The sequence below is a fragment of the Pollachius pollachius genome (genome assembly GCF_949987615.1).
Source record: "Pollachius pollachius genome assembly, chromosome: 7".
NCBI classification, from domain to species: Eukaryota; Metazoa; Chordata; class Actinopteri; order Gadiformes; family Gadidae; genus Pollachius; species Pollachius pollachius.
Window position 1 is genome coordinate 18,748,394 of NC_136940.1, and position 14,974 is coordinate 18,763,367.

The 14,974-nt window shown below is 43.9% G+C and overlaps 1 protein-coding gene across 7 annotated transcripts; it reads right to left on the reverse strand.

Annotated features, from left to right (window-relative positions):
- Positions 1-562: 562 nt before the first annotated feature.
- Positions 563-14,616, reverse strand: cherp (calcium homeostasis endoplasmic reticulum protein). Of its 7 annotated transcripts, none has more exons than XM_079740599.1 (20): positions 14,471-14,616; positions 13,272-13,445; positions 12,112-12,150; positions 10,785-10,951; positions 10,522-10,659; positions 10,154-10,305; positions 9,691-9,802; positions 9,211-9,300; positions 8,442-8,652; positions 7,706-7,866; positions 5,881-6,141; positions 5,332-5,569; positions 4,515-4,834; positions 4,086-4,219; positions 3,084-3,170; positions 2,654-2,806; positions 2,440-2,556; positions 1,701-1,804; positions 842-1,027; positions 563-755 (listed from the first exon to the last, which is right to left on the reverse strand). In XM_079740599.1, exons 1-20 carry the CDS (start codon positions 14,493-14,495, stop codon positions 718-720), a joined length of 2,907 nt encoding a protein of 968 aa, XP_079596725.1. In that variant the 5' UTR covers positions 14,496-14,616; the 3' UTR covers positions 563-717. The 7 variants fall into 7 exon arrangements, with proteins under 7 accessions (XP_079596725.1, XP_079596721.1, XP_079596724.1 ...); XM_079740595.1 differs by having other exon boundaries at positions 2,654-2,878; XM_079740598.1 differs by having other exon boundaries at positions 8,421-8,652.
- Positions 14,617-14,974: the final 358 nt, after the last annotated feature.

The window sequence follows — 14,974 nt, forward strand, 5'->3', positions numbered from 1 at the left end:
ATACAATGTAAATGTGTACATCTTTCCTTTTTATGATGTAAGTTAATATTCATAAATTCTACTCAATATAATTCCATATTTTGGCCTAGTACATCATGTTATTCATCATTACATCTGCTCCCATATGGCTATATCAATTGGTAAACAACATAAAGTCAATAGATAATAGATAGTTAATAGAACTTTGATGAATGGTAGGACTCAAGAATCTTGTCGGCCTTACTTAAGAAGTCAGGCCAAGAAGTCATATTGGCCCAGCGTACAAAGTCAATTCAAAGACAAGAATACACGCAAATTTCTCAGCGGGTGATGCCAGCAACGCGAATGCCATGAAGCGAACCACGGGAGCGAGTGGAAATATTCGCACCTCAACGTCGAATTCGCGTGAAGCTGTGTCATGAAAGCCTGCCAGTGTTGAGCTTTTCTCAGCATCCCTCACGTCCTGTCACGTTCAAGCTTCAGTCATACAAAACACCTTCTAGAAACGCAACGACGACACAGTAAATCTGTGGATTCTAAAAGGGGCTTCAAGAAGGTGTGCCAATACAATCAGAAGATGACGTTTCAAGTAGGACAACTTAAGTTTATTATTACAACACCTTTGAATCACAATGAATCCTTATTTCTAAAACACATTTTGGTCTGGTGACCTCTTTTTTTTAAAAAAGAAAAGGAAAAAAATGTTTGGGTGTCATCCCTTGGGGTGGTCGTGTGACATCATTCGGCGGGAGGGGCCTCCGGTGCATCCCGATTGACTGAAAGAAGAACATTTCATCCTTTGAGCATTTTAACCATGATTATTCTTAGTGAGTGAGACACACAACCACTCTGTCTTTCATACCTTCCTCCCGTGCCTTCATGCGAGCCACAAAGTTGTAGCTCTTGTTCCTCCGGTAGTTCTCGTAGGGGTCGTCCAGTGACACTCCCACTCCCTTGTACTGGTCCCATTTGTCTCTGATGTCGCCCCCCTTGATCGGGTCCTGGATGCCCTGCTCTTTGGCTCCCAGTCCTCCTGAGCCACTCCAGCCTGTGTGGGACAACAGGGGAACGATGCAGGTTTGTCAACTGTACAGCATCGGTAGTACAGCATAGATGGCGAAGCATGAAATTCAACAGAAAGTGAACTGCGAAACTGTTGAAACTGCAATTTTGCTTTCAGTTTGATGCCTGAACATGCATGGTGTGCTGTCACTATTCTAAAACTCGTCAAACGGGGGGAACTTCCCCTACCTGGTCGAGACTTTGAACGTGGCAAACAAACCTATTTTAGTCTCCAGAACAATGCAACTGCAAGTCCTTTATTTATTTAATTATACGTCCTGCTTAATACAAATCAACATAATAAAAAATGTATTCATACCATTTCTGAAAAAAATTAAAGAGAGAGCAGAGTTTGAAATAACACCTTCGGGACTTCTAAATACTCAATACAATACCGTGATACAGCGAAAGTCTAATGAGAAGATTTAAATTTTTATAATAGATTACTCATTATTTTTCACAGTAGAAACACATATATCTCTTCACATCCCTTTGTATCTGTGCCAGGTAAAGGCAATTCTGCATTTGGTAACTTTATGCCAAGGTCAGAATCAAAATACAAAAAGTCTAAATCTAAGAATGCTGTCAAGAGAACGTTGCACGCCAAACTGATAACACAAACTATTGGACATGGAGCTGCACGGGACAGAATAGCTCACCCATCTTCATTAGCAGCTGGTGGCCCTTGTTCTCCTCTCCTAGCCGGGGGTCGGGCGGAATCGGAGGAGCAACGGGTGCTGCGGTAGATGTGGAGGACGTGGCGCTAGACATCAGAGAAAACAAAAAGGCATTCCAATTAGGGCTGGCTGAAAATATCGAGTCATCAGTGCACTGCAATGTATTTGTTCTCGATTCAATTTAGATTCAGATTTTTTTTTTAATCGTTTATTTCCCCAAAAAATAAATAAAAAAGCATCATTTTAATCTAGAACCGAATATTCCTAAATTTACATGCACTTTAACATTTGTCAATGTTATGATCTTTACTTTTATGCTGCAAGTTTAGCTCAGAAACAATAATATACAATGTTTTATTCCAATACTAAATAATGTTGTATTCCCTTTTTGCCAGTTAAAGCACAATGAAATGGTTAATTCATTTTGGGGTCACTTTGTTCTAAACCAATACAAATGACAAAAATACCTAAATAATATTTAGGTATTGGTATAGGTTTTGTAATCTGCACGTATTATTAAATCGATATCGAAGCAATTGGATCAATATCGAATCGAAATCGAATCAAATCGTGACCTGAAGAATCGGAATTGAATTGAACGGTGAGGTACCTGGCAATACCCAGCCCTCATTCAAATGCATTGTCATTTGCATGGGATGGATGAATGAGTTGCAGACAGGGAGACCACTTTGAGGGCCATGGGGATATAAGGTAGTCTTACGGAGGGGAGGTACTGCCGGCCTTCTCCCCGCGAGAGCGCTTCTTGGTGGGCGTGCGAGAGCGGGATCGCGACCTGGACCGAGAGCGGCTTCTGGATGACCTGGACTGGCTCCGAGACCTAAAATCGGGAATTAAGAGCATTAATTTGTTTTGATGTACCAAAAACATGGCTTAAGAGTGAGAGAGCGAGAATGTGCATGTGTCTTATCTGTTACCTGGAGCGCGAGTATGAGCGCGAGCGGCTTCGTGAGTGTGACGAGCGGGACCTGGAGCGGGAGGACTTGGAAGACTGGGAGCTGGAGTGGGACGAGGACCTCCCCCTGCTCCGGGAGCGACTCCTGGACCGGCTGCCGGTGCCCACGCGTCCACTGGGGAGAGGGCGGGATTTCGTCACGTGACCATCAGAAGACTCTGGGGCATTTGTTTGACCTTTATTGGGGCTGGGTGGGGGGTATTGTTCACAGCAGTATGAACAGACGTGTACCAAATCACCGCTCGTCATTGCCCTTTATATTTACATTGCATGCATAACTGAAAAAGTAATATGCTGCATAAATTGTTAAAGAAGTTGCAAAACAAAAGCCTTGAGGAATCATATTATCTTTAAAGGGAGGCAGATGAAGAGAGGCCTGAAGGAGAGCTCACCTGCTGCGTTTCTCCTGGCCCTTCTTCCTCCGGGCTCTCATCTTGGCTCTAAAGAACTCATACAGGCCGTTCTGCTCCCAGCCCTCGCTGGTTAGAGGGGGGAAAGTAACCCAAAAAGGGCATCAGGGCTGATTCTCTATTGAAGAACGTATTGATCGAAAAAATTACATAATCCTTACATTACAAACATTTCTTTAACAACGTGTTGCCAGAATATCATCAAATCTGTGCTCTGCACATTACCTGAAAATAAATTCGCAATTCACTCAGGGATACTCTGCTCCTAACTCACTAAGATAGCATCTGCATTAGTTTTGTAGGGCCACCTGGAAGGCAAATTCGGCACGAGCACATTACACCTATTGAAGAATCGGGACACCTAAAGGTGTGTTCACATCAAAATAAAAGTATTTTTGGTGCGGCGTACAAAGACGCGAATAGATGCAAATTTCTCGGCGGACGTTGCCGCCGTTGTGAATGGTGGGAAGCGAACGACAGGAGCGAGTTGAAATATTTGCACCTTAACACCAAATTCGAGTGAAGCGTTGTCATGAAAGCCTGTCAGTGTTGAACCTCTCTCAGCATCCCTAACGTCCTGTAGTCCGGAATGAATCACAAAAGCGTCCACCCAGACACAGATTCAGGAGTAGACAGTAAAATTCACCAGGCTGTATGTGTATATGTAAATGTAAGTGTGCGCACGGATGGTATAAACCCAGACACGACTGCGTTGGGTTCTCCGTATTGAGTCGCAATTCAATTGTGTTATCTTAGCCATGGCTTGCAAATGTGCTTCACTTTTGGTATGAACGCGGCTTTACACTACGCGGGGGTGTGTGAAATCGAGGGTTCGTGCAGAAAGTGGTCGTGCCATTGACATCTCAGGCAGTACTCACAAATGATCAGTCTTCGTTTTCGGCGCTAATACCCACCGATGGGCTACCAACAAATTAATCTCCCAAACGTCGGCCTAAATACAAGGGACGAGGCCTGTGTGTCTACCTGTTGCGGGGCCTGTCATGGGACGGGGGGCTGTAGAAGGCCTCCACGGCGGCCAGCAGTCTGTCGCTTGGAGGCATTGGAGGAGGCAACCGGATGTCTTTGGGGTCCAGGGCCTTGTAGTCGTTGTCTTCCAGCTGGATCAAGAGAAAGAGAACATTGTTAGCTTAGCCGTAGCCTGCCAATGCCAGGTCATGCACACTTCCCTGATTATCGATTCACCAATTGTCGATTTGCCACACTTAACGTGGGTGTAATAGGGGCGGTTTCTGCAGACTTTGCAGAAACCTACCTGGTTGTGTTGCTGGGGTGGGAACGCAATTGTGTGAGCATCTAGAGGTCTTACCTCTTACCAACTAATCTGTCAAATATGTATCCAAACCCACGTTGTACCACCTTTGTTAGCGCTAAGCTAAAGGGGTAATGTAGTACCTTAACAAGTGGAGCCATGAGTCCAGCCGGCAGGTCAAAGTAGGGGACATTGGGAACCAGACTGGGGTCGTCTTGGGCTGGCTGGGGCGCCTGCTGCTGCTGTGGCGGCGGCTGTTGCTGCTGCTGCTGCTGCTGCTGTTGTTGTGGTGGCTGCTGTTGCTGCTGCTGCCGGTGGCGCATGTGGGGTGACTGTCCGTTGAAGCCATGGGGCGGTGGGCCAAAGTCTTGGTGCTGGTTGGCGCCCCAGGGAGGGTGGTCTGCGCCCATACCCGGGGGAGGTAGCCTCTGATTGGAGTGGTGGTGGGGTGGGGGACCCATGTCTGGGCGAGGGAGAAGGACGAGCGAGAGATTAGGGCTTGTCGTTTTGGTTAAAATATACAGCCATGAAAGGATGCAAATAATCAACAAATAATAATGATATTCTATGATATTCATACTGCCCCATAAAATATGTTTCAGCAACTTTTACTCCGTATAATATTTTGGGAAGTACGCAGTCATCAAAAGTGTTTCAAATGGATAAAAGGCTAAAATATAATGATTGGGTTGGTTAAAATTAACTTCATTGGGCTGGGCTGATGTAAAATGAGATTCATTTGCTTATATTCCTCTTAATTGGGGTAATGTCGATTATTGACATTTCGCTGTCTTCTAGTAACTCCAAGTCACGCGGGGGTCAGGGATCATGAGGATTACGTCTTGAATGCACGACATACCGTCATAATTATAACCAGATAAAACGGCACTGTGTTAATCCCATGGGGTAAATTCATGATGACATGGGAAGGGTAAAGGGTGCGGTAAACAAAGGGTGCACCTGGGTGCTCCGCTCCGGGGTAGTCTCCCTGGGGGTAGTCCCCCTGAGGGTAGTCTCCCTGGGGGTAGTCAAAGTGGTGTGGGGGGTACGGCGGCCGGTCGAAGTGGTGCCTCGGGGGGAAGTCGTCCTGCATGAAGCGGGGCGGGAAGCGGCCGAAGCCGTGGTGGGGCGGGGGCGGTTGGTTGAAGGGCGGGGGCTGCTGGTGGGGGGGGAAGGGCCCTCTGAAGTGCGGGGGTCTCTGTGGAGCGAGACAGATAGAGAATGACACAAAGACAGATGCTAGGTACATCAATTATTAATTAGGACAGCTCAATTCAATTGGAGTAAGGAGTATTTCAAGTCTTGGTACACATTTTGGGATTGGGATCATAGATTGCCGCACCATCTTTAAGCCGAGCTCATACAGGCAGCATGTGTGACGCAGTAGTTCATCCTGAATGAAACCACTGGTCTTGTTAATATATACAAATACAATCCGTTATTATGAAACCACTACTTCCTATCTGGATCACAATGCACTGAGATGAAGGGAAGCGGGCGAGGACATGCCTGCATGCGAGGGGGGAACGGTGGCTCCCTCTGGCCCCAGGGCGGAGGCTGGTCTTGCTGGTTGCCCCACGGCGGCTGCTGGTCATACTGGGAGCTCCACGAGGGGGGGCCCTGGTCCGAGCCGCCGGGCCCGCTCCACGGCCCGCTTTCCCTGGGAGGGCCTCCGCTCCAAGACCCCTGGTCCCGCCCCTCGTTCCACATGCCGTCGTGGCTGCTCCAGGGGGGGCATGGGGGGGGGGGCTGGTTGGGGTCGAAGGGGGGCTGACAGGGACAGGATGTGTAAATGAAAGGCAACATGAGGGTACCCTAAACCCCCGGTTTATCAGGATAAAAATAAACGGCCATATTGGGTTCCATATGAGAAGGTGGGTGCGTGACGGAAGTAGCAGAACCCTCGTATTTTACAGAGAATATCTCCCGTTTAACAACTTTGTACATTTTACTCGGAAATAACGCAAATGTTTACTAACGGTTTTCCAATGCAAAATGCCACCAGGTGTGGTGTGATTAGCCGTTACAAGCCGTTTTGGAAATCTGCCCCTTATGACATCACAGGTGGGCGTGTCCACTGGTGGTGCAATGGATCACGGGTTACCCGTGATCCGTACGGACCAACCCTCACGGTTCGGGAAGCAAGTGATCCGCGGATCGGCTGATAAAAAAAAAGAAAAGTTGTGCGTTCTCGTGATCGGCGGATGTTTAATGGACAATTCTGGTATTTAGGACATTGAGCCCTCTTTCTGGTTTGTCTAGGATGAAATACAGTGGTTGACCCACCGAAATGTTGACTATTGGTCCTGTCTCGGGTATTTGGCTCATTTCGAATAGCCCCTGCCTGCTTCAGAATGGCTGGCTTTGGGCATTAACAAACCTGTCCTTAAACCAACCCTCAACGTTTGTTTTCAGAAATGTCCAACTCACCAAGTGGTTAGTGGTGTTTGTTGATGTTCCTAATCAAGTATCGTAGCGAAATACATTTTCTGTCGTGTTTTATTTGGCATTTTGTAAATCCCATTGAAACGGACAGCGGAAGCGGAAATTGGCTGTTTATGTTTGGTTGTAGTCTTTTCGCTCGGTTCTTCCTATCAACAGTAGGGCTAGAACTGAGCGAAAAGACAACGAGCAATGAGTCTTCAAACAGAAATCAACGGATTTACAAAATGCCAAATAAAACACAACAGAAACTGTATCTCGCTACGATACTTGTCTTCCAGCTTCCACACTTGCAATGCAGACATCCTGAATTTAAAGTTGTAAAGCCAGGTCTGCTGTGCTTCCTTTGGACAGTTTTTTTTTTTTATTATTTACTATCCATGTTAAAAAGAAGAAGGAATAATGCCTCAGATTGCATTTTATTTTGTTTTAAAATATTTTTAAAATATTTACTATGCTTAAAGGAAGCAGGATTATTAGCTAATTTATCACTTTATTTGTTTTTTACACATTTGAAGATTTTATTTAAAGTCACATTTGTCTTGTTATATTTTTTGTTAGGGTTGTTGATCCGAAAATGATCCGACCCGTGAGTCAAAAACCGTGACAAGATCCGAACCGTGAGTTTTGTGATCCGTTGAACCCCTAGTGTCCACCTAGATGTGTGACGGATAGAAGAGCAACGTTTGTTACAGTTCACTGGGAAGGCTGGTAGACAGATCTATTCAGCACACATCTAGGTGGACAAGCCCACCTGTGATATCATAAGGGCCAGATTTCCAAAACGGCTTGTAACGGCTAATCACACCACAACTGGTGGCATGTCATGGGACCTTTAACAGTAACGTTATCATCCAATCCCTGTGTTCCTATGCATTGTGTGGCCTCTTACCGGCTGCTTGGGGTTCCATGGGCCCAAGTGCTGGGGGTCGAACCAACCGGGCTTGGAAGAGGAAATGTCTGTAGGTCCTGAAGGGTTGCCGGGGTCGGAGGGCCTAGATGGCCCCTCATAGTCCCCTGGAGGATGGGCGGCGCCGGGGCCTTTCCCGTCACCTGCACCCGCACAACAGAACAGGGAAGGCAACACATATTGCCATCAATGTGCGGTTGGTGTGGGGTTTGGAGATTTGGGAAAAGGAAAAGGTGAGGCCGAGGAAAGGAGAGCTATGATGCAAGTGTCCTTGTATGCATGTGTGAGTGCGGCAGAGAGTTAGGGGAGATTTGCAACGTTTTCTATTTTGTGGGAGTGTGTGTGGATGATGGACGTTTAAGCAGCCTCCCTGGGCCGAGTCTGATTGGACTCTGGGGCTGGAAGAGGCTGCACACCTGTTGCACATTGAGTAGACAGTATTGACAGGTTAAACCAGCCATCACCACACACACTCCGAGAAAGATCTCTTGCATGGCAACATGGCGCACCAGACCACGCATCATCGTCCTGTACCATCAACATCCAATAAACCGGCTTCAACATCACCACCCTACTTCCTGTGCTTGGAAGAGCCCAGAAAAGCCACCTAGGGGGAGTGTGGCAGCCACATGGGTGGTGTGTAGCATGCACATTGCTACAGAGAGTCAACAACACGGAAATACTATGGTCGAGTTACCATTCTGGCGTGCATTCTCACCGGCCTGCACGGTCATGGGCAGAGCCTGCTCGCCCTCGCCCGGGGCGGGAGGCTGACCCGGGGGGCCGGGCAGCTGGGCGGAGGCCGCCGCGGCCTGCTGCTTCACACTGGACACGTACTCCTCGTGCTGCGCCTTCAGCGCCTGGATCTGCTGTTGGAAGGCCAGCTGGACCGGCTGCACTGCCGCAGCGTACTCTGTGATCAGGGACGCCTGGAGGAGTCGAGAGCAGCAACGGGGATGCGGGTGAGGTTGTACGGTCGGGCACGTTGTGTTGAAAGGGGCCACAGTGCAGCAGCCCAACAGTAACCTAGATGCACTGTACTTTACAGCAGTTGAAGAATGCTGTAAGCTAGAATTGATACGGTACTACAACTAAAATATTTATTTAGAAAACTAGTTAATTGTATTTCCTTCGTATGATATAACAAATAAATAAATTAGTACATATGGATATGGGAATAAATGCATTAAAGTGTTTTTGTCACGCTTTGTGGAGCGCTACGTAGATGTTCTGGAGAATGAAATACTAGATCAGCCACTGATCTGAAAATTTGATATCATGAAGCAACTGCGTTGAAGAGTGATCAGGTACTGCCCTGTAAATCTTCAGTCAATTGCTTGTCGCTCTAAATAATTACAGCCAATCTGCTTCTGCTTTGGAGAATGATTAAACAATCAGCTACTTCTCTGGAGAATGTACAACTGATTATCTATAACCCTAGATAATCTACGGCCAATCAGCTTCTGCTCTGGTCCTTATGCTCTCACCTGGTACTGTCCCAGGCCCAATGCTGGGCTCTTGAGCTGTTGAATTGTCACGTCATCAAAGTAGCCATTCTTCTCCCACAATTGCAACAACTGAACAGAAAGACAGGCACAGAGGGTTGGGGGAGGAGGGAATTGGACACATAAGAAAGTGTGAGCAGGACACAGTTATAAAAAGAGGAAAATAAATTATTATAAAAGGAACCATTTCAATCAGGATATGTAATCCATTTTCATCTCGCCGGTTGCAACAAAGAACTTCAACGGATCATATTGGAAATATGTTTTATATACATATAATATTAATACAGCATAATAATTCATCTATTACAATTGCATCTTAAGATCATTTCTGATTGATGCAGATTGGGGCATTCATGTTGTAAATATCCATACAATATACCACAACATCAAAGAATGCCTCAGGTCACACATTGTGGCACAACCGGGGGAGTGTAACAAACATGACTACAAACGTGTTACCCTGGTGATCTTCTGCTGCTTGTCCTCTTCCACAGCCAGGAAGCTAGTGCAGTAAATGGGCACCACCACCTTCTGCAGCGCCGCAAGCAAGTCCCGCTGCTGCTTCCGCTGGCTGGGCGACACAATGGGATTACGAAGAACAAGATCATGCTTTATGTATTTTTTTCTGTATGATTTAAAGCAAACCTTAATTTTTTTTTATTTAAGATGAAAATGATGAGATGGATAACAGAAAAGTGATTTGGATTACTCATTCAAATGACGACATAATGCATAATACGTTTTAAAAGTAGCATAAGGTTTCTGTTAAATGTGCCATTTTAAATGGAGTTTTGGTTACATTAAAATAAATGACAAACAAAAAAAGTTGAACCAGAGGGGCCCCAGAAGGCATCATCTTTTAGCCTCCTAATATTGAGGCAGTTTATGCTGCCGGTAGTGTATTTTATATATTTGTATTTACCAGTGATGGAGGACGTCATTGGTCAGATAGATGAGATGCAGGCGGAGCTCGAAGTGGGCAGAGTCTGCGGTGATGCGGTTGCGGAGGTGTGAGGTCATCAGGTCGCAGTGTAGTGGGCCCTTGGCATTGGTGAACATCCAGTTCTTACCAGCCTGAACGCAGAACAAACAGAGACATAAGGCTTCAAGATAGACACCCACCTGTAAAGAGTTGGTGCTGCACTGCCCCCTGTCTTTCTAGAGGTGTGTCTAAACATGTGTGTTAAATTGGCTGCATGCCTCCCTTCCCACTACCCATAGGCTTTCATGGTGACATGAATGGGTATAATCCTCGACAACAGAACCGGAACTGTTAAGCGTGGCACTTACCGAGATGGCATCTTTGGTGCAGGTGTCGATGATGGGCTGCAGCAGGTTGTCAAATTCGGTGACATCAAGCTGGGTATCCATCAGCAGCTTCTGGGTCTGCTGCTCCACCGCAAGGGCAATGGCTGCCGACACTTGCTCCTGGTGGGGACCAAGGGGTCAATCGACCATAGGGTGTCAAACACAGACACCTCTTTATGGATTATACATTCATTGTGTTCATGTGACCATACGCTCACAGTCTGACAAAGCTTCAATGGGTGTACCTGACGGAGCGTGAGTAGGTGCTGCTCCTGCTGCTGAAGGTTCCACTGGCTCTGCTGGATGAGTTCCTCAAGAACGGGCGTGGGCGGAGCTAGGATCGGGGGCGGGGCAATGATGGCCATTGGTGGAGGGGCATCGATGACGTCCTTGGCTCCTGGGTTGTATAGGTCTGCAAAACAAGCCAGCAGAAGAGGAGAACGGGTGATTGAGGCAATAATGTTGGGAAGAATGTCCATCTATTGAGCCCTGCATTCTCATGTGTCATATTTAAAGAGTTACTTTACACTAGACCAAATTGACACGTTTTGCATCAATCAGGGTGCAAAACCATCTGCTACAGTTCACATTGGGGAAACCATTATGTAACATACCTTTAAAATATTGGCATAGTATAATGAAACCACTGTATGTGGAGTTAAAAACTGATTGATAAATAGTATTATATATAGTTAATACTTATTTTAGCCAGCAGCATATTTTGTCAAAATAAACATGGGGTCACGTGTGATCCTTAAATGAAGTGTCAATATGGATGCTAAAAAAGAAGCATGTTCAGTCAACAGTAAAACATTGTTAGTTACTTTAAATAAGGTCATTGGTAAGGTCAAGCGGCCACATTCAGTAAACCAATGACAAGTCTCCAGGTGCAGAGCAGGCTGAACAAAGAAAATCTTAAGTGTATTCAAATAGTCTTAAAACACGAGCAGTATGTCCCCATCTTGTCCCCTCTGCAACTTGCAAGAAAGAGAGAATGTTGAAAAAACACAAATTGGCACCTCTAGTAAAACCAGCAAAACTATAAGAAAAAAAAGGGTGAAGCAAGGGTAATTAGACCGGTGAACCTCAAAAGAGTTGCATAATAAACATGATGTCGATACCTGACTTGACAAGAACTTCATTCATTCCTTATTCATTTTTTTTTGACTATGTGGAACCTTTGAACATGTGAAAATGTAAAATGTGTATAAACTTTGGATGATGAATAACGCAGCCCTCATCAAGCAAGACTTAATCCCAAGCAGAAACAAGATGACACTCAATCCCTTGCATTATAAAACGGCATTCAGGCATGGTCAACATGTATTTGTTTTAAAAAGCTGAAAGAAAAGCCCCCATATTTCTTTACAGCAACCATCAAAAAATATGTTCAGAGTTGGCTTTTGTAAATCAAACTAAGAAAATATGAATGCAATCAAATGTCAGCAATGGCAGAACGGAAAATGCAACGGAAACACAAAAAAGCGTGATTGTGTTAATAACCAGCAGAAAATTTGCATTTCAATTTTGTTCATCGGAGGCAAACAAAAAAACTTGGTTCCCGATAAATACCTTCACATTTATACTCCTCACCATCGTGGGTAGAGGGATCTATGTGGAGAGAAGCAAACTTTAATGTAATTTGTAACGTTACACGTCACAAAAGAACTCCTTGATTTTGACCAGTGCACTGCATCCAGTGCTGTGATTGTTAAATGGAAAAATCCAGATAGATTAGGGTCCTAAATAATTCACTAGGCTACTTGTATTTCAGTCTGCTTTGAGGCAGAAGATGAAATGAGCTTGGTCAGACGAGAGTCTGTTGAATACTGTGTCTGTATTGTATCCTTTCAGACACTAAACTCAAGTTTAGGGTGTATATTGATTACATTGGCCATCCCTTTAAAACCACTATGCATTACATTGGTCAAAATCAGTTCCTTTTTCTTTTCTCCGTCAAATTGGATTCTCCATTTGCACCTGTAAAAAATACTTTATTATTTAGGTGTCTAGCTAGCAAAAGTAGTGATTAATACATTAACTGGACATAATATTTGAATACACAGGAAATCTTGTGTCATGTAGCAGTTGCAGACAGGCTTCTCAGATAGGTGAGTCTCCTCAGAGGATTAACACATCATTAATAACACAACTGATAACGCTAACACGTTTTTTGGCGGTGCCATACTGCCCTGTCAGCAATAAAAACATGCTAAAAATGTAGATTATTCTTAATAAGGACATTATACTATTTAAAGTGTAATGTAACCTCACTGGTGAAACCTGTTGGAGAAATTTAGCAAATTAGAACAGACATTTCTACTGATCCAGTGCATATCTTCTGCTCCTCTTTTCTGATGTGCAAACTAAATAACAAACAGTTCAGAAACCTAACTCACAAAACGATATTCCTACAATACTTGACATGGGTTTGATAGGAATACTGCACTGTGAGTTTCAAACCTGTCACATTTAATCCAGTATGAAAATATAAATCTCTATGTACATTGATGACACACTTAGGCCTCACTATTAAGTAGCAAAGCCATTTGGTGCATGAGAAAATCAACACAGTACTCAATTTAAACAAAATCAACATTATTTTTGCTCAACAAGAGCAGCATTCTGTAGTGTATAATATATAGTGTAGAATATATTTTTGTGAATTGGCTTGAAAATATATTTTTTAACAGCACGTTTATCTTTTTTATCTCTCTGGAAAAACTACATACGCTGCTGATGCTCCATAGCAAGCTTGCACTTGTAGTAGCTGAAGTATTCCCCTCCAAACAGAAAGGAGAATTTGAGATTATCCTTCTGTTTCTCCATCGTCATCTTCTCAAACTCTGGCCCATTTCGAGCAACAAACTGGGCCAGCTTGTCGATGACATTCTTCAGCTCTTGATCTGGGTCAATCATGGAAAACAAAAAACAGAATTCATGAATGATTTGTTGTTGGTTAGCGAAAGTCACTTTGGACGCTTTTTATATGAAAATGTTTCACTGCTGTGCAAACAGGCCCTTCTCATTAATGTTCCTCCGGTAATTAAGATATTGTATGGATTTGTGTTCGATTTAATTAAGAGGCAGAAGCATTCTGAATTCAGTGAAAGATAATCAAGTAGCCATTTATGAGCATCTCGCAAACCTTCAAAATAATTCCTATATGGGAAGACAATTACTGGAAATAATCCTCATACAGATATACTGTTCTAGCTTGCAACTAATGTCTGAATAACCAAATCATTAAAACCAAATGAAGACCAAAATGGTTTAGATTTTGGTGAAATCTTTCCTTGTTCAATATCTATTCAATATGTTGTCGTTCTGGCAGTGTTTGTTGGTGGGGTGGTTTACATGATTCGCTGCCTTGGATCTATATAATAACTTCACATTATACTAAGAACAATAGGATCATTACTGGACGTTAATAAAGAAAAAATATTTATTGATAAATAATTGAAGCAACATTATTGATGCAACATAACTAACAGACTGTAAAAGATAACACATTTGAAAGAAATACGTACCATGCCCTTATATTTAGCCACTTCTAGTCTATAGTACCTATCTACTAATTGTTTTTAATTTTGTATACGTGGAATGGGAAGATGATTGTGAAACATTATATTATTATTACACTGAAACAGGGGCAGTATGTATTTACGCTAGGAGTCAATGACTGAACATCTTAAACACAAATGCTGATAGGAACCGAATTATACTTAAAAAGAGGCATATCAAATGACACAGGCAAGCGAATGACTGGTAAACGTTTCGTTGATTTGATTAAAGAAGAAAGCATAGTCCTTTGGCATTATACAGAGCATGTTGCTGCTTCTGGAGTCGAGTGGGCATGTCAGCTAGCATCTAGCTCCGTGCAGGTACCAAGCTAACACAACACATGCAATATCAACGGTTAACCGTTTACCTTCTGGGGGTGTGGGGATATCCATATTGCTGCACGTAATAGCCTAACAGCTGAAACCAATCAGGTCCCAAAATAAGTTTACGTAGTTGTTTTGGTTCACCAATAGATAAAATATTGCTGCATTTCTAACGACATATTTTCCAAAACGCGCTCCGGAAGTGAAGCTCCGTACAGGACTGTAGCAAGACTTCCCAGCCTTAACCCTGGGGTGGAGCGCCCCTTGCGTTTTGGAGAAGGAGGAGAAGTATGAGCAGATTGTCTCTGAAGAGGAGCAATAAATATAGTAAATAACTAAAGACAAGTATCTATATTTTTATTAGGTCGAACATAATTCAACCGTCTTCCCGAGGTTAGATTTTCTAACTTTGTTCTTCACAATACGTAGTAAAAATAATTCTTTACGGACAATTTGGCCTGAGCCTAGATGTCTGAATATGGGCTAATAAGCCATTTTGTTGTTTGTGCATTCTCTCATTTTTAGAAATGTTCCTAAAGTGTAACAAA

Bases quoted from the DNA above. Each gene is read 5' to 3' on its own strand.
- cherp (XM_079740594.1), bottom strand. From the start codon at position 14,495: ATGGATATCCCCACACCCCCAGAAG. The intron at 9,301-9,690 runs GTAACACGTTTG...CTTTCTGTTCAG, and splicing joins AGCAGCAGAAGATCACCAGG to TTGTTGCAATTGTGGGAGAA. The intron at 4,220-4,514 runs GTACTACATTAC...CTCTTGATCCAG, and splicing joins TCATGGCTCCACTTGTTAAG to CTGGAAGACAACGACTACAA.